At 41.2% G+C, this 25838-nt stretch overlaps 1 protein-coding gene across 5 annotated transcripts in view; it reads left to right on the top strand.

The window, feature by feature from the left end:
- Positions 1-25838, top strand: part of CBWD3 (COBW domain containing 3) — a 144790-nt gene that overhangs the window by 86558 nt on the left and 32394 nt on the right. For 4 of the 5 annotated variants that reach the window (XM_033925029.1, XM_033925020.1, XM_033925048.1 and 1 more), the window contains exons 8-10: positions 1985-2031; positions 16723-16809; positions 20488-20532. In XM_033925029.1, coding sequence (XP_033780920.1) covers positions 1985-2031; positions 16723-16809; positions 20488-20532 — 179 coding nt within the window. The remainder of the gene's footprint in view (positions 1-1984; positions 2032-16722; positions 16810-20487; positions 20533-25838) is intronic. The other variant, XM_033925038.1, reaches the window with a different exon arrangement.

Raw genomic sequence — 25838 nt, 5'->3', positions numbered from 1 at the left:
GCTTTTCTGGAGGGGGATCAGGAAGTTGTCTAGTGCTTTTCTCACTTATGGGATGATCAGTAGCTTGAGCATTATAGCATGGGAGATGCCATATTCTGGTCTAAAGCTAGAAAGAGCCATTAATAGGCTTTTCACAATCAAGCAGAGAAACATGCTTAAAGTGAATGGTCTGGTGATAGCCATGACTCGTAAGGCAACAGTTCTTATGGAAGGGGGTTTAGTCATAATAGATCCACAGGATAGGAAAACAGAGGTGTTCTTGAGGCATGCTTTTGAGATACCTGGCCTTGCAGGGCAGCTTCCAGGCTGTTTCCTCAGGGATTCCAGATTAGAAGTCCAGGAGGGAGCAAGGCCGCAAATAGATATGGCTAGAGGTTGTTGGGGCATTCTTGCATTCAAGATGCTCTTGAGCAAACTCTTCTTTAGGGGCAAGCACTTGTTACGAGAGAATTTATAAAACTGGTTAAGGATCTTAGTGAATTCAAGGCCCCAGGTTGCCCTAGAACTAGCCACTGGCTATCTAACTGTTTGAGGATTTTATGAGCTATTGTCTGGAGAGGACCCTAATATCCCAGAGAGGGGATCCTTTTTTGGTGTTGTCAGATGAAGGAATAACAATAAGGATGATGCCCTCATTCTTGTCCAAGATGAAGTCCTTTTCCCATCAGTCAGTCTCACTCTCAGTGTTTAGGAGGAAAGACCAGCATTTGAATAGAAGATTTTTTTGACTAGCTGTAACTTAACTGGCTAAGTTCATATTCAATGCTAGTTGACAATCTTACTTATAATCCTTAAAATATATAAATATAAAAGAATCCCTTCCCACCCACCCATTTATTTATAATAACACAATTAGCAATTATTATCTTTCCCAATCCCACCCCCCTATATCTTATATAATACCAAGGTGTTTAAGATGTCTGATCATTATACCTTTTGGTGGAATTCAGTATGTCATATTTACAAAATGGAGAGGGTGCTTGCCATGCAACAAGGAAATTATCATAAGTTTAAAAAGATTTGGGGGCCATTGATTACTTACCGTGTGATTTTTAAGAGATTATTGTAAACTCAATTATTTGTGGATGCTTTCATGTAATATATGAAGGGAGGATGTTATTATTGACAATGCAATTTTGTAAAAATAAGTGTATGAGAACTGTTGTTTTGTTTTGTTTTTATAATTCTTTATTCATTTTAAAACTTTCATCAAGTGTACAAAAATTGCAACACAATAACATAGATTTAACCACTTGTACATCTTATCATTATAACTTATAGTTGTAAATATAACCCTCCCTCTCCCATCCTGAAATCCTTTTAGTAATTTTTATTTTTCATATAATAGAAACCCTCCCCCCACCCCACCCTTATCTTACATATTAAATATAGAACTATTAGGAAAATGGCATCAATCATGACAAAAGGACGTTAATGGTTCCCAAATTTTAATGAAGTTTTTATAATATGATATGAGAACTGTTAAGAATGGGAGAATTTGGATTCTGATATACAGTAGATCCTGTAGCATCAAGTTTATGAGAATTGCAAAGAATTAATGTTGTTATACATCTGACTCTTATGTTGTTTGTCTTAAACAATACCGCGCGTTAAACCGCCTGCCACGCTAGTCGCTAACGCCTCCATTGACGAAGCGTTAGCTTTTTGGCTTGCCGCAGCGGTTAGCGCATGATTAAATGTCCGACGCGCTAACCCTGCTAGTGCACCTTGATAAAAGGAGCCCTTAGTTTTGAGCAGTCTATACATTTTAAAAATAAGTACATAATAAATATACTTTTTCATAGATATTTCAAAATTATATATATAAATAATATGAAAATATCCAAGTGATTGCAGTTTCATTGCAGAGAGAATAAGTTAAAGCAAGTGCTTTTTATATTGATTTGTAAATATTGTGATTTTGGTGGTGTTATATTTGATATTTTGCTTGGTCTGAAAATAATTTTTTTTTCTCTTTCCTCAGCACCTGACAGAAGTAAAAGCTGGTGGTCTTATCAATGAAGCAGCACGGTACAGTCTTCCTTTTTTTTTTTAGTTTCATTGTATCAGCACATTTCAAAAAATATGAAAACCATTGTTAACTTTGTGGATATTTAGCTTGCTACATTATTTTTATGGTATCAGATAATTACATATCCAAAAAGCTTTTGTGCCGAAGTGTGTTGATGATCATTATTGTGCATTACTGATGTTTTTAACTCGTGTTCACCTATGACAGATATCAACATACTCTTTGACTAAATAGGTAATGATCTGCATAATTAGGTAAATTGACTTATTCTCTTTGAGCGTATAGTAAAATAATGCACATTAAAATATCTGAATGTTATGTTCAAATTTGTTTTATTAAGAGTTAACAGCGTCATAACAGTAGCAAATATATCATCAGCATGGTGCCTGTCCCCCCTATATAGCAACAAAGCTACACAAAGCAACTCACCCCACCTTCACCCCAACCAATACGAGAAGACAATCCAAACCCCCTCCCAAAGCCACCCTCCATACCCCCCTCCTGAAACCTACCCTCCCCCCATTCCCCAAAATATCTGAATGTTAATGCAGACTCGTTTCTGTGAGAAACCTAAAATGACCTTGGCAGGTTTAATTGTGTGTTTTTGCATCAACTTGCCTGCTAACTTTAATTTTGAGAAACTTAGTTCCAAATTGATTTTGCATGTCATCTCACATGGTCTTCTAACATGTGATAATTAATACACATTAATGGTTGCACATTAGTATAGCAGCCTGCAACCTTGACACTTGGATTATGTACATCTAATTTGATGCAATAAATGCAACAGCTTACATGCAAGATGTTATTTGGGCAATGTTTAAAAAATGGTTATCTTAATGCCTTTATTAGTTTTGTGAATTCCCTCCTTAACCTGTAGCAGAAGTTCTCTAAGGACAGCAGAATACAAATTGTCACATACCCTCTCCCTAAGGGTTGTATCCTTCTTAAGCTTGTAGTGGACTAGCATGGTCCCATGTGACAGTGGCAGGTGGGAGATGGGGCTCAGTTCTGTAAATGGTGCCCAAATTTGGGCGCAAAAACAAATGCACACTAAACACTATTCTATAAATCAGTGTGTCTCAATTTGAGAGTTATTTATTTAAAGCTCTTTAAGCTATGTATGGGTAATTGTAACAACGGTAAAATTAAAGTTGATAGAATAGAATTACTAATCAATGCGATGGATGTGCTTGTTTTTGAGTGCAAATTAACTTGAAACATGGCTCGATAGTCAACAAGCAAACATGCATTTCCTCATCCACCATATGCAGTCGTACTCTTTTTTGCAATTTTTGTCAGAGCTGAAAATTCAAATTCACAAAGATAAGAAGATCCAAACCGTAACAAAGCCTTGATTGCTTTGTTGCTCAAGTTAGGTTAGATTACAGAAGTTAAATGGCTCTAAGTCTAATAGATGCTGGCATTGTAATCTTGAAATATGGACACTAGATCATTTGTTATACTATTGTCCCTTTATCTTGGTCTTTTGGAAATCAATTTGGGGCCAATTAAATTGTTTATTGGAGAATCCTGTGGCCTTATCGTATGATACGATTCTATTTGGTATGTCAATGAGAACAAGGAGCCAAATTTCATCAAACAATAACAAGCTTTTATTGATTATGACAAGAGTCGCCATACAACATATTACAAGTAATTGGAAGAATTGGAGTAGACTCAACTATAATTTCTGGTGGAATTCGTTGTGTCATATTTATAAAATGGAAAAAATAATAGCTATACAAAAAGGAAATTATAATAAATTCAAAGAGATTTGGAGGCCATTAAATTATTGTGATGATTAGATACCATTTTTCATTATAAGTACAAAAGCAAATATTGAAATATTGCAAATAGTTATAAGTACAAATGCAAATATGGTGATAGGAGGGGGTTCTAAATGTTAATTGTTAGATCAATGGAAAAAAAAATATATATATATAATATATTTGATTGTATTAGTTAAGTAAAGGGGGGGAGGAAAGGGAGTAAACTTTATGTATCAATGTTATATATGAAAGTAATTCAAGTGAGGAATTCAATTTCAAATGTCTGATTGTTTATACACTTGTTGTAAGATGGAAAAATGAATAAAGATTATTTTTTTTTAAAAAAAGGTTAGCTATTGCAAAAAAAATAAAAATAAAATGACTTCCTGTTAGTTTTCAAGGACCAAACACATCAAAGATGATGCTTGTCTGGGCGGTTGTATCCTTATGCACACGGACACTCTATGTACATGTCATCTATTCAAGAGTACAATATACTTCTGAAGGGAATTTTTAGAAATAAAGTACAATTTTGGAATCTCTCATGACACACCCTGAATCTCTTCGAGGCACACCAGTTCTGGGATCCAAGCCCAATTTTGGGCACAAAGATTTACACCACCCTGTTGTAAATCTTTGCACCTAAATTTAGGCACAGAGCCCCCAAATTCTTTAACACTGTGTGCAAATTGTAAAAATGCCCTTGACACCCCCCCCCCCATATCCCTACCATGGCCAAGCCCTTTTTGATCCACCTGAAAAAATTTACACACACATCTTTACAGAATAGCATCTATAAAGATGTTTATGTTTATTAAAAACTTTCTATACCGGATAACAGCCTAAAAAAAGATCCAAGCGGCGTACAATATACAATGAACATTCATCAAGAAAGGAACTCAATTTAAAAACAGGATAGAAAAGAGTAAAAGCAAAAGTTAAAAATATTTGTTTTTGTTTGTTTTTTATCCTAAAATACTAAGCAATCAAGAGATCTCCATAATAATAATTTTAATTCTAAAAGCAATTCTAATGAAAACAATCAAATCTCAGTAAACCATAATTAATACATACAGTTAAAAGATTGTTTTTCATATCAAAAATTAATCACTATATAAATACAGATTATAGTCCCAAACTGAATTATTCATTTTGAGAAAGCCAATTGGAAAAAATGTGCTTTTAGGTGTATTTTAAAATTTATATATGATTCTTCTTTTCTCAAATCTATGGGCAAATTATTCCATAACCGCGGATGCATGCATTATTGCCAATTAACAGCAATAATTGATAGCACCCAATTATCGGCACAAATTACCTCTTCAAATAATTAAATTGCATGTACAAATTTGGCATTCGACCAAGCTCCACTTGATGCTCTGTTGGATAAGGTCACCCACGTTGTGAGGATTCATTTTTTTGTTGTCCTGAGACCTGCTACAGGTAAGTAACTCTGGGGCAGCATGAAGGCTCAAAGGACGAAGTTGGAATAGAACTATGACATTATTTACTGTTAGCACAGCTACTGATATAATTATCAATTCAGTGCTAAACAAGCTGAGAGCATGAGAGGATGCAGACATAATTATATACACATACATATAAACTTCTCCCTCTGTATTCACCAGAGATGTGAGCAGAACATAGTCGTGAATACTGAAAACCGCGAATAACTTTTTGCATGTTATTTGCTGTTTTTTTGGTAAAATAGACCTGAAAAACATAATAAATCGTGAATAACTTGACCTGCGATTTGCTCCATACAACACCCGGGAACAGCGATTTCCTTCAGGAACCACCGGGAGCAGCGATTTCCAATGTTAAATGCCGAGTTCAGTGACAAAAATTAGGGGGCGGAGTCAGCAGCCGAAAAATCATGAATAAACGAATCCGCGGATACGGAAACCATGGATACGGAGGGAGAAGTGTATGTATATCTGTGACCTGCTGAGTGAAAAAGTGCCAAATGTGGGGTTATAAATAACAAGAGATAAAGACTTTAAAAGTTTGGATGGGTAAATTTGAGCAATTTTCATTTTTGTGTACTATAGGGTCAATAGAAAAGGACTATAGAAACATAGAAAGATGACGGCAGAAAAGGGCTATAGCCCATCAAGTCTGCCCACTCTACTGACCCACCCCATTAAGTCTGAGTACTAATGACCTAGTTCCTTAACTCGACCCTCTTAAGGATCCTACTAGGGCATCCCATTTATTCTTAAAGTCAATAACGCTGGTGGCCTTGATCACCTGCTCTGGAAGCTTGTTCCAGTGATCCACAACCCTTTCTGTGAAGAAATACTTCCTAATGTCACTATCGAATTTCCCTCCTCTGAGTTTGAATGGATGTCCCCTTGTGACCGAGGGTCCCCTGAGAAAGAAGATGTCTTCTTCCACCTCGACACGTCCCGTGATGTATTTAAATGTCTCAATCATGTCCCCCCTCTCCCTGCGCTCCTCTAGAGTGTAGAGCTGCAATTTGTTTAGTCTGTCTTCGTACGAGAGACCCTTGAGCCCCGAGATCATCTTAGTGGCCATCCGCTGAACCGACTCAACTCTAAGCACGTCTTTACGGTAATGTGGCCTCCAGAATTGCACACAGTATTCCAGATGAGGTCTCACCATGGTTCTGTACAGTGGCATTATGACTTCAGATTTGCGGCTAACGAAGCTTCTATTGATACATCCCATAAGTTGCCTTGCTTTGGATGAGGCCTTCTCTACTTGTTTGGCGGCCTTCATGTCTGCACTGATGATTATTCCCAAGTCTCTTTCTTCTGAAGTCCTAGCTAGTGTTTCTCCATTTAAGGTGTAAGGTTTGCATGGATTTCTGCTACCGAGATGCATAACCTTACATTTCTTAGCGTTGAAGCCCAGCTGCCATGTCGAGGACCAGTTTTCCAACGTAAGCAGATCCTGCGTCATACTATCCTGCAGATTGCTTTCACTTACTATATTACATAGTTTGGCGTCATCAGCGAATAGAGTTACTTTACCCTGAAGCCCTTGGGTCAAGTCTCTTATGAATATGTTAAAAAGGAGTGGACCCAGGACAGAGCCCTGTGGCACTCCGCTGGTCACCTCCGATGTCTCAGAGAGGGTGCCGTTGACCATCACCCTCTGACGTCTTCCACTCAGCCAATCTTTGACCCATGCAATTAGTGTCTCGCCTAACCCCATTGATTTCATCTTGTTTAATAGTCTACGGTGTGGGACGCTGTCGAAAGCTTTACTGAAGTCTAAGTACACTATGTCCAGAGACTCTCCCGAGTCCAGCTTTCCTGTTACCCAATCAAAGAAGCTGATAAGATTGGATTGGCATGACCTACCCTTAGTGAATCCATGTTGACTAGGATCCCTTAGATTCCCCTCATCCAAAATCGTGTCTAATTTACATTTAAGTAGTGTTTCCATGAGTTTACACACTATTGATGTGAGACTCACTGGTCTGTAATTTGCAGCCTCCGCTCTGCAACCCTTTTTGTGCAGAGGAACGACGTTAGCTGTTTTCTAGTCCAGGGGGACTCTCCCTGTACTTAGGGAGAGATTGAAGAGCATGGTTAACGGTTCCGCCAGGACATCGCACAGCTCCCTGAGAACTCGTGGGTGCAATTTGTCTGGTCCCATGGCTTTGCTTACCTTGAGTCTTGACAGTTCGCTGTAAACATCAGCTGGTGAGAACCCAAGATTCTGAAATGGGTTTTCCTTGCTTGGCTTTGCTTCCAGCTGTGGCCCGTGTCCAGGTGCCTCGCAGGTAAAGACTGAGCAGAAGTAATCGTTCAGTAGTTTGGCTTTTTCGGAATCTGTTTCCACATAAATCCCATCTGCTGTTCTAAGACGTACTATCCCATTTGTGTTCTTCTGCCTGTCACTAATATACCTGAAGAAGGATTTGTCCCCTTTCTTAATGTTCTTTGCTAGAGTTTCTTCCACTCGAAGTTTGGCCTCCCTGACTGCTGTTTTGACCGCTGCAGACCTTGTCTTGTATTCAATTTTAGCTTCTTTCTCCCCGGTGCGTTTGTATGAAAGAAATGCTCTTTTCTTGTCCTTGACTAGGTGTGAGATCTCATCAGTGAACCAACGGGGTTTCTTCTTTCTTTGTTGTTTATTTACCGATTTTATGTAGCGGATAGTTGCTTCGTGTAGTGTCCTTTTCAGTGTTGACCACATAGCTTCCACATCATCCGTTGTTTCTTGAGCCTGTAGCGTTTGATGGACGAAATCACCCATGCTTGCGAAGTCAGTGCCCCGGAAATTGAGTACCTTCGTTTTTGTTTGTGATCTAGGGAAGCCCTTTCTAAGGTTGAACCATACCATGTTATGGTCACTGGTTGCCAGCGTTTCTCCCACCAAGACTTCCGTGATGCTTTCCCCGTTCGTAAGTATCAGGTCCAGGATGGCCTGGGCCCTAGTGGGCTCTAGTACCATTTGTTTGAGCTGTACTCCCTTCATGGATGTTAATATCCTCTTGCTACTACAAGTTGTTGCTGAGAACGTGTTCCAGTCTACATCAGGCATGTTGAAGTCCCCTAACAGGACAACGTCCCCCCGTAAGGTGATATTCTCAATGTCTTCAATTAATTCATTGTCTTTGTCCTCCGATTGTCTTGGAGGTCTGTATACCACACCGAGGTATAGGCATTTCTCTCCGCCTCTGGCCAGGTTTACCCAGATGGATTCCCCAGTGTACTTGATATCTGTGATCCTAGTTGTCTTGATGTTCTCTTTGATGTAAAGTGCTACCCCACCTCCCAACTTACCCTCTCTATCTTGGCGAAGCAGGTTATATCCTGGTATAATTATATCCCACCCACGAGAGTCAGTGAACCATGTTTCGGATATTGCTACCACGTCTAGGTCTGCATTTACTATTTCTGTTTCTAGTTCTAGAAATTTATTCCCTAGGCTGTGTGCATTTACATACATAGCTCTCCACTCTTTGTGTCTAAACTCCTTTAGAGAGTTACCCATCTGAATTAGAGTGTCTCCTAGCGAATCTTTTGCAGCAAGGGTACTTACCTCTGACTTAGAAGTGGAGTTTTGGTTCACCTTATTAGGATTGTTACTTACTGCTCCGGTATATAAATGGGTACCCTCCCCCAACTTACCTAGTTTAAAGCCCTTCGAAGCAGGCGGGCTACTCGGTGTCCGAAGACGTTCTTACCTCTGTTGGTCAGGTGGAGTCCGTCTGATCCCTGGAGTCCCTGTAGTGCCTCCCCGTGATTCAGGAATCCGAAGTTCATTTCCCAGCACCATCGTTGTAGCCACTCATTTGTCTTCAGAATACATTCGTCCCTGTCTCTTCCCTTGCCCCTAACAGGAAGAATTGAAGAGAATACTACCTGTGCTCCTGTCTGCTTCAGCCTCTCCCCCAGAGCTCCGAAGTCTCTAGCTATGCCCTCCAGAGTGTTCTTGGCAGTGTCATTCGTTCCGACGTGGATGAGCAGCATTGGGAAGTGGTCCTTGGGCCTGAGAAGCCTATCAAGACAGGCTGTCACATCTCGTATTCTGGCTCCAGGCAGACAGCAGACCTCCCTCGACTGCATATCTGGTCTGCATATTGGTCCCTCGGTGCCCCTCAACATGGAGTCCCCGATGACTATTACTCTGCGCTTCCTTTGGGGATGTCGATCAGATGTCCCCGGAACTGGAGTCGTGTGATGGGCGTCTTCCTGATTCTCGTCGGCCGTTCCTTCCTGTAAGATCTGGAATCTGTTCCTCAAGGTGAGTTGTGGGGTTGATGTGAAGCTACCCTGTGTACGAGAAAGAGAAGAAGATGAAGCTAAATAAGGTGGGGGTCTTCTGTGCTTGCCTGTGGAGGAGGTTACTAGCTGCCAGGAGTCGGCGTCTCCGGCCACCTCCTGCACCCCAATCATTGGTCTCAAAGCTGAAGGTTTGGGCGTCTCGAGGATGGACTCGTCGTGCGCCGGCACGGTGATGTGGGACAGCTCCTGGACGACCTCATCGATGAATGCCTCATCCTCTCGGATGCTCCGCAAGCGTTTCACCTCCTCCCTCAGGTTCCATAGTTCCTGCAAGATGTCACCGTCCAGCTGTTCCACCTCCTCTGTCTGCGTAGAGACTGTGGTATACTGCTGGGGGAAGGCTTCGGTCTGCACAGCGACCTCTGTCCACCGTCTCGGGTCCTCCTCTGTCTGAGCGCAGGCCGTGACCACCCCCTTCAACCCCTCGGTGACAGGAATGCTGTTCTTGATGGTAGTCTTAACGCTTCTTGTTCTCCCTGCCATATCCAAGTTGGATAAATAAAAAGAGAAATTAGAAAAGTCTGCCTAAGGTCAGTGTGAGAGTGACTGTGTCGGGCTGCCTTCTATATAGTTAGAGAGGTCTGCCTGTTTGTCGGAGTATTTTTGCCTACTTGTAAGTGAACCTGCTTGTGAGTGTGTGTTGCCTGCTTCTAAATGATCCTGTTTGTTAGTTTTTTTATAGCCTGCTTGAGAGTGAGCCTGCTTGTTAGAGTGTTTGGCCTGCTAGTTAGTGTTTTTGCCTGCTTGAGAAAGAGCCTGCTTGTGAGTGTGTTTAGCCTGCTTGTTAGTGTGTTTAGCCTGCTTGTTAGTGGGTAAGAGGGGACCTCTTTCTGCCCTAAGGTGTCCTGTAGTCTGCCCTCTGGCTCTTCTTAAGGCTCTTCGCGAAGGCGATCTCGCTAAGGCGAGCGCCTTTGCTGCTCGCCTTCGCCGCGCGCCGAACGGCCGCGCGCCGTTGGCACGTCCCCTTTTATGGGGGGAGAGAGATCGAGATCGGGTGTGACGTCGGCAGTGGGCGGAGCTACCACCCGCCTCGTCTCTTCTCTCTGACCCGACTGCCTCTTTCAATCCCCTCCTCCGATGGCTTTCTCCGCCCCCTCTGCTCGCCTCTCCTGCCTTCTCCGCTCCCCTTATCTCCTCCTCCGGTTTCTGGGTCGCTCTATGCCTATCTAGGTTCCAGGTTACTTACATTTAAAGAGTTATACAGGATATTTAGGTAATACAGTAGTAAATGAGGTTAGACAGAATAGCATGTGCTATATACTGGAGATAGGAAGAAGTTGGATAAGCATAGCGTTATGCTGCCTGAGCTGTTTAGCTTGCTCTGCCTCAATTAATCTCCTCCTGAGGAAGCCCGCTTGGGTGAAACTCAGGTCTGAGTAGAGGAGCAGTTGTTTTATGCACAACCTTATGAACATGCACCAGTTACTCGCACAATAGCAAAGAAAAATTCCTGCCGGGTCGCTATTTGGTTATGATGAAGGAACAAGATCATTTACCTCCAATATAAGATAAGTGCTACCTTTTCCATTTTCATAAGTAGCCATTATAATAACTTGTTTGTGTTTTGATGGTCCCAAACTTGTTCTCTTAGCGGCACCATTTGTGCAGGAGACAAAGGACACTGAGCACTTTTCACATTATATTATACTAGCTGATGCCCCGGCGTTGCACGGGTATTTAATTATAGCAATAACACTGTAAATGGATTCAAATAAAGATACTTTATAGTGGTGAATGAATGCAAGTCTCACTGGAATTAGCAATCTCTTAAACTGAAAAGGAAGATCTGTTGGAATAAGTGGCATCCAAAAGTTTCAGTATTGATTTAAACAACTCAATATGTGGAAACTCAGGTTGAAAAGAAACTCCATGCAGTTTTTTCCCGGTTCAGAAAGGAACCTGTTGCCTAGTTCAGCATATGTGAGTACTCATGTAATGTAATAACATTATGAACTGGGGTGCATGAAGGAAACAGTTACAAACACAGTTAGAACATACAAACTCTATATGTATGGTGTCCGTGGTAGAATAGAAAAGATGTCCCTAGTGGTTATAGTGTCATATAAAGTGTTTTATAGTTGGAATTACTGTGAGAATGGCAGCTTTTTACATTTTTTCCATTGACATGAATGGGTGAAATCTGATTTTCTGTGTGTAGCTCCGCCCACGTGTTCAGGTGGGCCGCGAGACCCTCAGAACATATCACCCCAGGTAGTGAGGGATCTGCATACCAAGTTTCGTTCAAATCGGTCAAGCCGTTTTTGAATTACTGTGAGAATGGCAGCTTATTACATTTTTTCCATTTACATGAATGGGTGAAATCAGATGTTCTGTTTGTAGCTCCGCCCACGTGTGCAGGTGGGCCGCGAGACCCCCAGAACATATCACCCCAGGTAGTGAGGGATCTGCATACCAAGTTTTGTTCAAATCGGTCAAGCCGTTTTTGAATTACTGTGAGAATGGCAGCTTTTTACATTTTTTCCATTGACATGAATGGGTGAAATCTGATTTTATGTTTGTAGCTCCGCCCACGTGTGCAGGTGGGCCGCGAGACCCCCAGAACATATCATCCCAGGTAGTGAGGGATCTGCATACCAAGTTTCGTTCAAATCGGTCAAGCCGTTTTTGCGTGATCGCGGCACATACACACATACACACACACATACATACCTCCGATTTTATATATAGAGATTTTGGGATGGGTGGGAGGATGAAAGGATATGACTAATAGGGTAAGGTTATTGGGGAAATCTGTTTCTATGTTTTATTAAATTATCATTAGGTGAGTGGGTAGGGGGAGAAACTGGTTGGTTATGTATATTTGAAAGTTAAATGTGCTTATATTGACTTATTATATATGATATATTTATGTATTGCACTATTGAAGATTTTAAAATCAATAAAGATTTAAAAACAAAAATTAAAAAAAATTTTAATGTTACATTTATGGACACTATTGAATATTTGAAGATATATGCTGGTATTTTGATAGTGAAAACATTAGACATACAGTATAGTAGTTTCAGTTGCAATCCAGTTGAGTGAGTTGAAGATGGACATAAATTATGAGGAAGGTTGTTCAATACTCAAAGGATGCAATGTTATGTAATTTGCTAAGGTAGATAGTAATTGTTATGTGTCCTTGGTGTATATACTCTCAAAGAGGAGAGTCTTTAGCTTCTTACAAAATCTGAGGTAGTTAGGTTCAGCCTTGATGATCATTGGAAGATTGTTCCATATCTTTGTGCACAGATAGGTTAGTTATGAGCTAAATATGCATTTGTATTTCACTCCTTTGGGAGAAGGAAGGATCAGTAAAAGTTACTTGAGGCTTCTAATTGATGTTGACTAAGAATTGATTAAAAGGTTTATCCCAGGACAAGCAAGCAGCATATTCTCTACATGTGGGTGACGTCACCGACGGAGCCCCCTAGCGGACGTATTCGCAAGCAGATTTGCTTGAAGACTTTCAAGCTTGCAATTGGCCCGCGCATGTGCGCATGCCCCTCCCCAGTCTAGGGCATGCGTCTCCTCAGTGTGTCCTCAGTTCTCTGTTTTCCGCAGAATGCTCACCCTTCCTACTTTATACTTCCTCTTGGATGAGGGGGACTGGATGTACTCATTGAACCTCAAGGAGGCGTACACGCACGTTCTGATACACCCGGCCTCTCGCCGGTATCTGAGATTCTGGGTGGAGGATCTCCATCTTCAGTATCGTGTTCTTCCCTTTGGCCTGGCAGCCTCTCCAAGGGTCTTCATGAAATGCCTCATGGTGGTTGCTGCAGCCTTGCATCTCCACAGCCTGCAGGTGTTTCCCTACCTCGATGACTGGTTGATCAAAGCGTCCTCTCGCCACGAAGTTCTGCGAGCGACAAATCAAACCATCTTGCTCTTTCAGAGCCTCGGCTTCGAGGTGAACTTCCCCAAGTCTCAGCTCTGCCCATCCCAGTCTCTGGAATTTATCGGAGCGGTCCTGGACACGGCTCGTCCCCGCCCCTTCTTGCCTCGGCCTCGACAGATGGCCCTCGTTCGCTTATGCTGGAGGGTAGCCCATCTGTCCTCGGCCCCGGCTCGGCTCATGATGGTCCTCCAAGGTCACATGGCCTCCACGGTTCATGTGACTCCTTTTGCCAGACTTCACCTCGGTATTCCTCAGTGGACTCTAGCATCCCAATGGAACCAGGCTCGGGACCCTGTCTCTTGACTCATTGTCGTGACTCCTTTGTTGAGGCAGTCTCTCCGTTGGTGGATGCTCTCTTTTAATCTTTCCAGAGGTTTTCTGTTTCATGCCCCTCCTCCGCAGAAGGTCCTGACTACGGACTCATTGGCCTATGCCTGGGGGGCTCATCTGGATGGTCTTCGCACTCAGGGTCTTTGGTCCAGTGCCGACCGACTTTGTCACATCCATCTGCTGGAGCTTCGAGCAATCTTCTTGCCCTGAAGGCTTTTTGTCACCTGCTTCATGACCGAGTGTTGCTGGTCCGCACGGACAACTAGGTCGCCATGTATTATATCAACAAACAGGGGGGAACGGGGTCCCTGTCCCTGTGCCAGGAGGCGATGCAGCTCTGGGACTGGGCCAACCGCCGCAACATATTCCTTTGAGCGGTCTATATTCAGGGCCAGCACAATTGTCTAGCGGACAAGTTGAGTTGTCTTCTGCAGCCTCATGAATGTCCATCCATTCCTTGACCCTGCGTCAGATATTTTCTTGTTGGAGGACTCCGGACATCGATCTGATTGCATCCCCTCCCAATCACAAGTTACCCCGCTTCTGCTCCAGGGTCTACACCCCACTCAGACTCGAGGCGGATGCTTTCCTGCTGGATTGGACGAACCTGTTTCTGTATGCGTTCCCTCCATTCCCTCTGATTCTGAAGACTCTCGTCAGGCTCAAGTCCATGAGTGCCACCATGATTCTGATTGCTCCTCGGTGGCCCCGACAGCCGTGGTTACAACTCAGTTCCGCGGAGCCTCTACTTCTGCCTGTTTTTCCTTCACTGCTTACGCAGAGTCGGGGTTCTCTACTTCATCCCAACCTACAGTCTCTACACTTAATGGCTTGGTTCCTCAAGACTTGATGCCCTCGTTCTAGTTCTCCCAGCCTGTCCTGGATGTCCTGGAGGCGTCTCGGAAGGAGTCCACTCGCCAATGTTACCATCAGAAGTGGACCCGTTTTTCTTCCTGGTGTGCTACTCGACAGCAGGAGCCGCTGTCTGCCTCCTTATCTGCTGTCCTGGACTATCTGTTACACTTACCTGGCGCTGGTCTCAAGTCCTCCTCGGTTCAAGTCCACCTTAGTGCCATTGCTGCTTTTCATCAGCCGATTGACGGGAAGCCTATCTCTGTCCATCCTGTGGTTTCCCGCTTAATGTAAGGCCTTCTCCAAGTTCATCCGCCCCTTAAGCCTCCTCCTGTGGTTTGGGATCTTAACGTGGTCCTTGCTCGCTTAATGAAACCCCCGTTCGAGCCACTGGCGCGAGCTCACTTGAAAGGTTGTGTTTCTTGTCGCTCTCACTTCTGCCCGTCGGGTCAGTGAGCTTCAAGCCTTGGTAGAGGACCTTCCTTTCACTGTCTTCCATCATGATAAGGTGGTTCTCCATACCCATCCTAAGTTCTTGCCTAAGGTTGTTTCTGAGTTTCACATCAACCAATCCATTGTTCTCCCTGTGTTTTTTCCAAAGCCCCATTCTCACCCTGGAGAAGTGGCTCTGCATTCTCTTGATTGTAAGCGTGCGCTGGCCTTCTACTTGAAGCGCACCGCTCCTCATCGTACTGCTCCCCAGCTGTTCCTCTCCTTCGATCCTAATTGCTTGGGTCGTTCTGTTTCTAAGCGGACCATTTCTAACTGGTTGGCCGCTTGTATCTCTTCTTGTTATGCTCAGGCTGGTCGATGGCGGCGTCTGTTGCTTTCCTCCGCTCGACTCCACTTGAGGAAATCTGTAAGGCTGCCACTTGGTCCTCGGTTCATACGTTTACCTCACACTACTGTCTGGATGCTTTTTCCAGGCGTGATGGCCATTTTGGCCAGTCTGTTTTACAAAACCTGTTCTCCTAAATTGCCAACTCTCCCTCCATCCCATTCTGGTTAGCTTGGAGGTCTCCCACATGTAGAGAATATGCTGCCTGCTTATCCTGGGATAAATCAATGTTACTTACCGTAACAGGTGTTATCCAGGGACAGCAGGTAGATATTCTCGCAACTCACCCACCTCCCTGTGGTTGGCTTCTTTGCTAGCTATCTGAACTGAGGACACGCTGAGGAGACGCATGCCCTAGACCGGGCGGGAGGTGCTCGCGCGCATGCACGGGCCAATCGCAAGCTTGAAGGTCTTCAAGCAAGTCTGCTTGCGAAAACGTCCGTTAGGGGGCTCCGTTGGTGACGTCACCCACATGTAGAGAATATCTGCCTGCTGTCCCTAGATAACACCTGTTACGGTAAGTAACTGTGCTTTATAAGTGGCTCTGCAGAGTTTGCATATAGTATATGAAACTACAGGCATTTTCCAGGTTAACAGCTGACAAAAGGGCCAACTGACCCTACCAGCGTTCCCTCTAAGGTACAGCATGCACAACCACATACTTTTTAATGTGGCCATGCATCATTCCTGAATCTGCTACAGGAGAAGTGTAGGAGTCTTTACCACTGGAAATACTGCTCAGTGAAATCAAATGAAGCCACAACCATGTTCTTAAGTATGAGTTGTACTTGTCGAGTGTCTGTAACTCGGGGACTGCATGTATCTCTAACTTCCTATGGATTACAGATATATATATATATATATATATATATATATATATATACAGTATGTACGTTTTATTGATAAATGTTTCTCATTTTTTAAAGACCTAATTAGTCCATATCTGAGGCTGAAATTTTGCAGGATTATGCAGTTGATATCCCTCTATCTTGTAATATGAATAGTCATATAACCCACTGCTAGTACCTTTTCACTCAGCAAGTCACATATATATGTATGTGCGTTATATAATATTTATTTATTTTTAAATCCAAGGTCAGTAAAAAGCCAGAGATGGAGAGTTTTTTTTCCATTGTATTCTGGGAGAGTGAATTTTCAATGTATAAGATGGGATGATTGTATAATGGTACACTTTTTATTTTCCCCTCTGTTTTTTTGAAAAATTTGTTCAGGCAGGTTGCATTGGCAGATCTTGTACTCATCAATAAAACAGACCTAGTTACTCCAGAAGAATTGACTGCTGTAAAGAGAGCTCTTGGGTAAGAAGCAAAGTGACATTCATCACTGTTTGTAATTGGTACCTTCAGCTCACTTCTGCTAAGGCTTGCTGTAATGCGTACCATTGGGGGGAAAAAGTGAAATGCTCTTTGATCAGGGCACTTATTACAGCAGAGCTATTTGTGAGCTCAGGGTAATTTTATACAGGTTGCCAAGACAGAAGGGGCAGAAAGGTGCAATTGGAGCCTGTTTTATAAAAAGAGACAGGCATTTACATGTCTTTATAAATGCTAGCACAAACCCTGCAGTTTTGGTAGCTGCACTCATGTACATTTATACCAGCTCAAGAGCAACAATAAATGTATGTGTGTATATAATTGCAATAACCGTTCCCATACACCACCAGACTCTGCCCTAGAGTCACTGAACACACATATAAATATGTGCAATCTATGTGCATTCTTTTATGAGTGGGATAATTTTGTAAGAGGAATTGTCTAAACAACCGCCTAATCAGGAAAAACATATCCAGACCAAGGAGAACTCAGGCACACTTTGCTGACCCCCCCAGTCAAAGGCATACAAAGCAAAAAAAATATATGACGGACTATTAGCCACCAGAGCAGCAAGACTAGACTGCCACTCAAACAATCTTCTGACCACAACACCCAACTACAAAACATTCAAGAAAGTATTGAAAACTATGCTATTCAAGAAATTTGTCAAATGATATATTTAAACTTTATTGACCCTTCCCCAGGTCCCGATGTATTTTCTATCTGTCAACCTTGTAATTTCCCTGGGAATGCCCAGGCCAATTCATTTTGTAAACCGCCTAGAACTGAAAGGTTTGGGTGGGATAGAAAACACCAATGTAATTTTATATATGCATGAAAATGATTTTAGAAAATACCTCCTGTGTGACCAGATGCTAAACAAGATGGATAGAGATCTGCTTCTCAAAATCTGAAAATACTTTCTAATGGCTTACTTCAATATAGCAGATAAATGGATAGCTAGAGAAAACATTGCAAGGCTACTTTTTTGGTCCAACTTGGTGGCTCAGTGTGCCAATGCTAACGCAGTACAACGTAGAGTATTTGGGTTTAGTTATCAGCTTAGGCCTTTCTCCCCCTGAGTCAGCTTGGGATGCCAGATTTTATAGTCCCTAGAGAAGAGGTGGGTAAAAATGATGTTACTATCCAATGATGAGACACTTAGGCCCTGATTGTATAAAGTCCGCCTAAAGTAAGGTGCCAATATAGGCACCATTTTTTTACAAAACCTGACACCTACTATTGCAGCCTCCCTGTTTTCCAGCCCATGAAGCCAAAGGAAATAGAGTGTGAGGCAAAGTCAGGAAGCCTGTCCTTAACCTTTTTTTTTTTTTTCTATTTAAAGAATGCTCCTTAAGTTCCAGGATGGGTGAGAACTGAACAGACATAGCAGGATGGAGGCTACACTCAAGCCCACAAGTGGCACTACCCTCTCTTGTCTTTAAGGTGTTGCAGGTTGATTCAGTCATCTGCGGGCAATTTAACACTAAGGTGTAATTATTCACCTATTGACCCTGAAAAACAATTCAGTCTTTCCTAGTTCTTGGGGCACAGGAGACCCTTCTTATTTCACAAGAAGAATATGATTTTATGATCTTGGACATTAAGGGCCAAATTCTTTAAACGGTGTCCTGATTATAGGTGATGGTAGGCGTCCTACCGCTGTCTAACTAGCCAATCGGGATGCACATTTTCTTTAAAAAAAACCAACAACTTAGACAAGCCACCTACACTGTAGGCGTCTGACACGGGTACAGGGAGGCACCTAGGGATGCTTAAGCTCGTCCAAGGCTGGGTGTGGGTATGGTTTCGCACTTACAGAATCAGGCTCTAAGGGCTCAAGACCTCACTCCATGTCCAGATCTCTTGTTTTCATGTCCTTCCTGAAAATGATCCTTTCTGCAGGTCCTAGACTTTAGCATAATGGATATATGTGTTCTACAAGAGGTGTTTAATAATTTATCTATCTGAGTATGAAAGAAAATAGTAAGCATGTTGAAACAAGTCTGTGCATGTTGTGACTCATGCACAGTTGTGGCTCAGTGCGAGTCTAACATTCCAAGAGACAGGATGTCAGGAGAGTCTTCCTGTGAATCAAGTAAGAAACTGTTAGATTTGGAGCACTGGTCAATGATAAAATTTTTCACAAAGAAGGGAAAAAGCCAAAGGAGATCATGTAATATCTTCTATGAATGCTGCAAATTCTTCTAAGCTATGTCTGCCAAAAATGTCTTTAAATAATTTTGTCCTTCTAGATGGTGAATGTACCTTTGTAACCCATTCTGGGCTCCTTTGGGAGGACGGGCTAAATAAATGAATAAATAAAATAAATAAATAAGATCTATGAAAGCATGACAAGTTTATGGTGAGCCTGCCCCATCATCCTACAAAGTAAAATTTTGGAGCAAACAGTTTAAATGGGGTAGAGAGTACATTGAAGATGGCCCTCACATTGAATGGCCTGTGGAAGCAACTTCCACAGAAATGTGCAAGAAAGTAAAGCTATGACCTCCTGGTTTGAAGGTCAGACAGAAGAATTCTTTTCAAAGGGGTTAAAGTCATTGCAGGAAAAGTGGATGACGTGTATGGCACTATCAGGGGACTATATTGAAAAATAAAACAAAAAATTTTTGGCAAACTTGTTTTCCTGCTGAGTTAGATAAATTATTGAACACCCCTTGTATCTTGACCTCAGGCCATATGCATCTTTCCAAGTTCAGATTTCTTTTGAGGTGACTTCCATTAGCCCAGTACTACAAGGCTACTTCTGTTTCTCTCTCAAGAGGCTGGAAGGAACCTGAGCAGGTGCCTTTCACACTTGTCTCTGACAGAGAATGGATTGGGAGTTCCTTCATAGTTATTTTGCAAATAGAGGTAAGCATGATAGGCTGAGAGGGAAAGGGAATGGGACGTGATATATTGCCTTTCTGCAGTTACAATCAAAGCAGTTACAAAAAAAACCCCCAAAATGTACTTAGCTTCCTAAAAAGACACCCATAGCTTCCAGGTAAGAAGAAGCACTCTTGAAGTCCAATGTAGAAAAAACGTTGACAGTAATTTTCTTGCCATTTTCAAAGTGCTCAAGTAAGACATTTTTTGTTTTTTTGTTATATTATTGTTAGAGGTTGAGTAGGGTTACCAGATTTTACATATGTAAAATCCGGACCCATAGACTCACTCCCAGGCCCACCCAGTTCCACCCATCCATGCCATGCCCCAGCTTCACCTCTAGCCCCGCCCCCTCAGCCTGCTTGTCAGGAGGACATGTGTGGATGTGACACAATGATGTCACTGACACAATCTGCTTTTCAAAACCCGGACAAAGTGCTGGGTTTTGAAAAGCCGTCCGGACATGTGGTAACCCTAAGGCTGAGTTTATTCATTGTGAGCATGTGTGGTAGTAATGGAAATTTTAGACCAGTGATGTTTTTTTTTCCTTGTTTAAGTTGTTGACATCTTCTGAAAAGCTCCATCATCAAGGTTTCACTGAGGTCTTTTCTCCTTTTTTTAATCACTCTTCTTTCCTTTCTTTGATTTATAATCTGCATACTGCCATAATGCATGGATGTCAGATATTTATCATTCAAAGTTGTCCTTATTCTTTACAGAAAATTAAATATTGGGGAATGCTCTGCCTCATTTCTGTATATTTTTTTGTTTCAGGTGTATAAATAGTCTTGTTCAAACAATAGAAACCCAAAGATCCAGGTGAAGTCTTTGTTTCTTAAAATAGATGAAATAGCATTATTGCAGCCTTTTTTGCTACCCTGTGGAAATGATTACTGTGCTTCCTCCTCCAGTAATAGCAGTGACAACGTACTACTGTTAATTCTCTAATATTAGATCAATGGAGCATACCAGGGTGTAGGGTGAAAAACAGTGGCAGAAGCACTTCCAACAGCTCTCACATTATCTTTTTCAGCCATAGAGAAAACAGATCTGTTTCAGCCATAGAGGAAACAGTTCTGTTTCAGGCTTAGAGGAAACAGTTCTGTTTCAGGCTTAGAGGAAACAGGAACCATAGGAACTTCTCTTCCTTGCTGAAGTGATGGAGAAACCAGTGGTAGAGTGGTAATACTGGCAACTTCTCTTCCTGTTCCTTACCTCACCTCAGTTCATACCATGCCAATTCCAACTAAGAGGACAAACTGTGCCAGTGCAAAAACCCAGGCCACTTCCTCCTATTCTGCTGGCCAGTGATAATTTACCACCCTTTGAACTGTGTAGCACTGGGAATTCAGGTTAATCGTGGCCAATACAGAGATTAACATGTTATTTATTAGTTACAACTTTTTAAAAAAAATGAATTGTGCTGCAAAATCTCCCCTAGCAAAGAAGCAGACCATATAAAGAAAAGTTTTTAATTGATGCTATAAGAAGATAGTGCCCGATATGGCTGTATTTTTCAGCCTTGTTGGCAAAATGCAGCCATGGTGGACACTTATTACTAGGAGCATTGATTAAAAACAACTTTTCTTCCTACGGTCTGCTTGTCTTCTTTTCCATGTTGGATCTAGTAAACCAGATAATTTGTAAACTCTGCTAGCATCCATCTCTCTTTCCTGCCATCCTCTGATTCACAATCTGGTATCTCTCCCTCCCTGCCTTGCCAGCAATTCAATAGCTCCCTCTCAGGTGTATCTTAACTCAGGTATTCTTGGTCCTAGCAGCAGCAATATTCACTCATTGCCTGCAGCCTGCTCTGGAGCTTTCCTTCTGACCTGATGCAAACTTCCTGTTTATGTAGGGGCAGGTCAAGTCAAGAGGGAAAGCTCTGGATCAGGTCACAGGCAGCAAGTGAGAATTCTGCTGCTGTCAATACCGAGAAGACTTGATTTAATGAACACCTAGGGGGAGGGGCAGCTTTTGAAGGGAAGGGAAAGATAACTGAACCATGAATTGGAAATCATAAGGGAAGGAAAGATGGGGAGATACTGGCCAATGGGAGAGAGAGAAGATAGAGTGAGATATAAAGGACCTAGGAGTGAAGGGAGAGAGAAAGAGAGAAATACTGTATACAGGGGCCAATGGGACAGAGAAAGATGGAGAGAGATATAATGAGTCTAGGGGTGGAGGGGAAGGGGAGAGAGAGACGCACTGTACATGGATGCTGGCTGATGGGAAGGAGAGAAGGATAGAGAGAGCGATAATGGGCCTGGGGTGGAGGGGAGGGAGAGAGAGAGAGAGATGCTGCAAAACTGGAGGAAGGAGATAGAGATGTTGGACTGAGAGGGATGGGGGGAGGGAATAAGAAAAGAGAGATAATGAACCTGGGGTTGGAGTGGGGAGGGAGATGTACTAGAAAAGAGGAGATGAAGGGAAGGGGAGAGAGGTTAGACCTGGGTGTGGGAGAGGGGGAGATATTGGACCGTTAAATCATGTGATTAATTGTGATTAAAAATTTTAATTGAAATACAGTCCTGTGTAGCACTATAGTTTTTTTTTTTTTTTTTAATCTTTATTGATTTTTAATCTAAAACAGTGCCAAACAAATAAAAGAACAATATATCCTACATACAATGCACTATTATCTATACAGGTAACACATATATCATTCAGGATTTCTTAGAATTAATAGTAACATAATATAAATAAGTATAATATAAATGAAGAATAAATTTACCTAAATGTCATCAACAAAATTTATTTCCCTCCCTCCAACCCCCCTCCACCCATGGATGTGTAAAGGTAAATGAACATAAGGAAATATAAAATAAATAGACATTATTATAAATCCACAAAATTAGTTAATGGGCTCCAAACTTTATTAAATACATCACTAAATCCCCTACATTCTGCATTAATTCTTTCATATTTGTATGTAGTGCACACATTCACCCACCAAAAAGAGTAACTTATTCTGTCATGGGTTTTCCAATTACTCGTGATCAATTGAATGGCTAAACCTGTCATGAGCATAAAAAGACGGCCCTTATATTTAAAGTGGGTTTCACATGTAATATCGTTCCACAAATTATATCCTCATATGATAGTGGAACATTTGAATCCAAAACCAGATCTATATGTCCCCAAATTGACTTCCAAAATATAAATATAAAAGGACAAAAATATAACAGATGATCCAAAGTCCCTATATCACTATGACAATGCCAGCATCTATTATACTTAGAACTATCTATTTTATTTAATCGAACTGGGGTCCAGAAAATCCTATGTAATAAAATAACCATGTTTGTCTCATAGATGCTGACGCTGTACATTTCAGTCTCCAAGTCCAAATTCGTGTCCATCGAGATACAGAAATATACTGTTTTATTTTGATGCTCCAGATGTCTCTAAGACTATTTTTTGGCTTTTTATTCAAAAATCCAGAAATCAATTTGTACCACTGGGCAGGCCTGATGTCCTACTAAATCAGTTTGGTAACAAAGGATTTGCAGACTAAAAAATGTTTTTAAATTTTTCCATTCAGGGAACCCACTCTGCATAGCCTGCTTTAACTGCAACCACCTATATTGTTGAGACTTTAAAATGCCAAATGATTGTTGCAGCTGTGAAAAATCAAGCAGTTTCCCATTAGATATAACATCATCTAATGTCCGATTATCCGCCTGCATCCAATTCTTCCAAGTGATCTCAGCACCGCCTATTTGAATCTTGGAGTTTAACCATAAGGACTGCAAAGTAGATTTCCCTATAGGAACATCCGTTAATTTATCAATAAATTTGATTGTTTTCCACGTGTCAATTAAAATCACAATGTCCTTAGCATAACTAGGTATTCTGATATTTAATATATGAGAAAGTCACATTGGGGACATAATTTTCCATTCAAGATATAACCAATCTGGCTGATATTCCAAGAGCTCAGAGAGGATCCAATACATACCTTGACGCATTATATAGGCTTGATGATACCTATAAAAATTGGGAAAATTTACCCCACCCTCCCCAATTGGTTTTTGTAGAGATACTAAAGCAATTCTTGCTTTTTTCCCAAGCCAAATAAATTTTGTCAAAATACCATTCAACTTTTTGTAAAAGGACCCTTGAAAATAAACTGGTAACATACCCATTTGGTAACAAACTACAGGCCAAATTATTTTGACCTTTTGAATTCTTCCCCACCAAGACAAATGTAAAGGGTTCCATTGCTCACACATCTCTGTGACCTTTAATAATATAGATTTTTCATTTATTTTCATCGTTTCTTCCAATGTGTTTTTAATCAAAATACCGGGCAACAAAACAAAGGAGAAAGTCCAACTTTGTCTGCAGAAAAAACCAAGCAGGAGAAACAAACAAAGCTGCAGACTGTGTACAAGATGCAGGCAAAAATTTATTGTACCAAAATTAAAATGCAAATAAGTAAAATAAAACCCTTTTACCAATCAAGGGACCCGACACGGTCCGTGTTTCGGACAAACCTTCGTCAGCCTCTTTTTACTGCTTCCTTGAGACGCTTTACTTTTTGCAGCAATCCTCGACGAACATAATATACAGGCACTTTGTTACTTATCTTCATGTTTTATGGTATGTCCCAACCTTTTTCACCATGGACCCCTGACGAAGGTTTGTCCGAAACACGGACCGTGTCGGGTCCCTTGATTGGTAAAAGGGTTTTGTTTTACTTATTTGCATTTTAATTTTGGTACAATAAATTTTTGCCTGCATCTTGTACACAGTCTGCAGTTTTGTTTGTTTCTCCTTTTAATCAAAATACCTAAATATTTAATACCATCTTCCTTCCAAATAAAAGGAAATTCATCAATTAAACCTTTTTACATTGTACATTTAATGGAAGAACTTCTGATTTACTCCAGTTTATTTTATATCCAGAGAATTTTCCAAATCTATCAATCAGCTCCAATAAATTTGAGATAGTAGTTTCAGTATTTCTCAAATGAAGCAAAATATCATCTGCATATGCAGAAACTTTATATTCCCGACCTGCATAAGGAATACCATTTATCTCCCTCGCTTGTTTAATAGCCAATAACAAAGGTTCCAAAACAATATCAAATAGCAATGGAGATAACGGACATCTTTGTCTAACTCCCCTTTCCAAGCAAAACCGCTCAGAGAAAGTTTAATTGATATATAATCTAGCAGAAGGGGAGCTATACAAGGTTTGAATCATTTGTATAAATCCAGAACCAATACCAAACCATTGCATAGCCTGATACATGAAGGACCATTCTACTAGATCAAAAGCCTTCTCTGCATCTAAGGATACGGAAAAGGCCGGATCAGCCATCCCTTTTGACAAGTTTAATATATGAAAGGCCAACCTCATGTTATTTGAAGAATGTCTATGAGCAACGAACCCTGTTTGGTAGATACCAATAATATAAGGAAGAGCCTTGGCCAAACGTAAAGCTAATAATTTAGCTAAAATTTTACCATCTACATTAATCAAAGAAATCGGCCTGTAATTAGAAACCAACAAGGGATCTTTATTTGGTTTTGGCAAAACAATAGTTAAAGATTCTGCCATAGTACCTGTTATACAACCATTATTCAGTTGATCCTGATATAAATTTAGTAGATAAGGTAACAATGTATTTTGAAATGTTGTATAAAATTCTACCGTATATCCATCACCACCTGGAGCGGATCCAACTCTAAGGGACTTCAATGCAGATTGTATTTCTTTTTTTTGAAATAGGTGCTTCAAGATTCCCCTTCACATGATCGGAAATTTTAGGTCCCTTAATCAACCTTAAAAATTCTAACCCTTCTTTTTCTTTAGTTGAATAATGCACAGAAGAATACAAGCTTGCATAAAATTTCAAAAACTGTTTTAATATATTGCTAGTTTGATGATGAATTGTCTTATTTTCATCTATAATTGCTGTAATATTTATTTTCTTCTTTTTTGCTTTTAGATAATTAGCCAATAATCTTCCCGCCTTATTCGAATTCACATAATACAAAGTCTTATGAAACACCAACTGTTTCCTAGCCAATTGTGAAGAAATCTCATTATAACTAAATTTTGCTTTTAAAAGAGCTTGATAAATACTTGGATTCCAATTTGACTTCAATTGCAA

The sequence above is a fragment of the Geotrypetes seraphini genome, chromosome 1, assembly GCF_902459505.1.
Source record: "Geotrypetes seraphini chromosome 1, aGeoSer1.1, whole genome shotgun sequence".
NCBI lineage: Eukaryota > Metazoa > Chordata > Amphibia > Gymnophiona > Dermophiidae > Geotrypetes > Geotrypetes seraphini.
The sequence above is the reverse complement of the archived record's forward strand: the minus strand, read 5'-3'. Positions and strand labels throughout refer to the sequence as shown.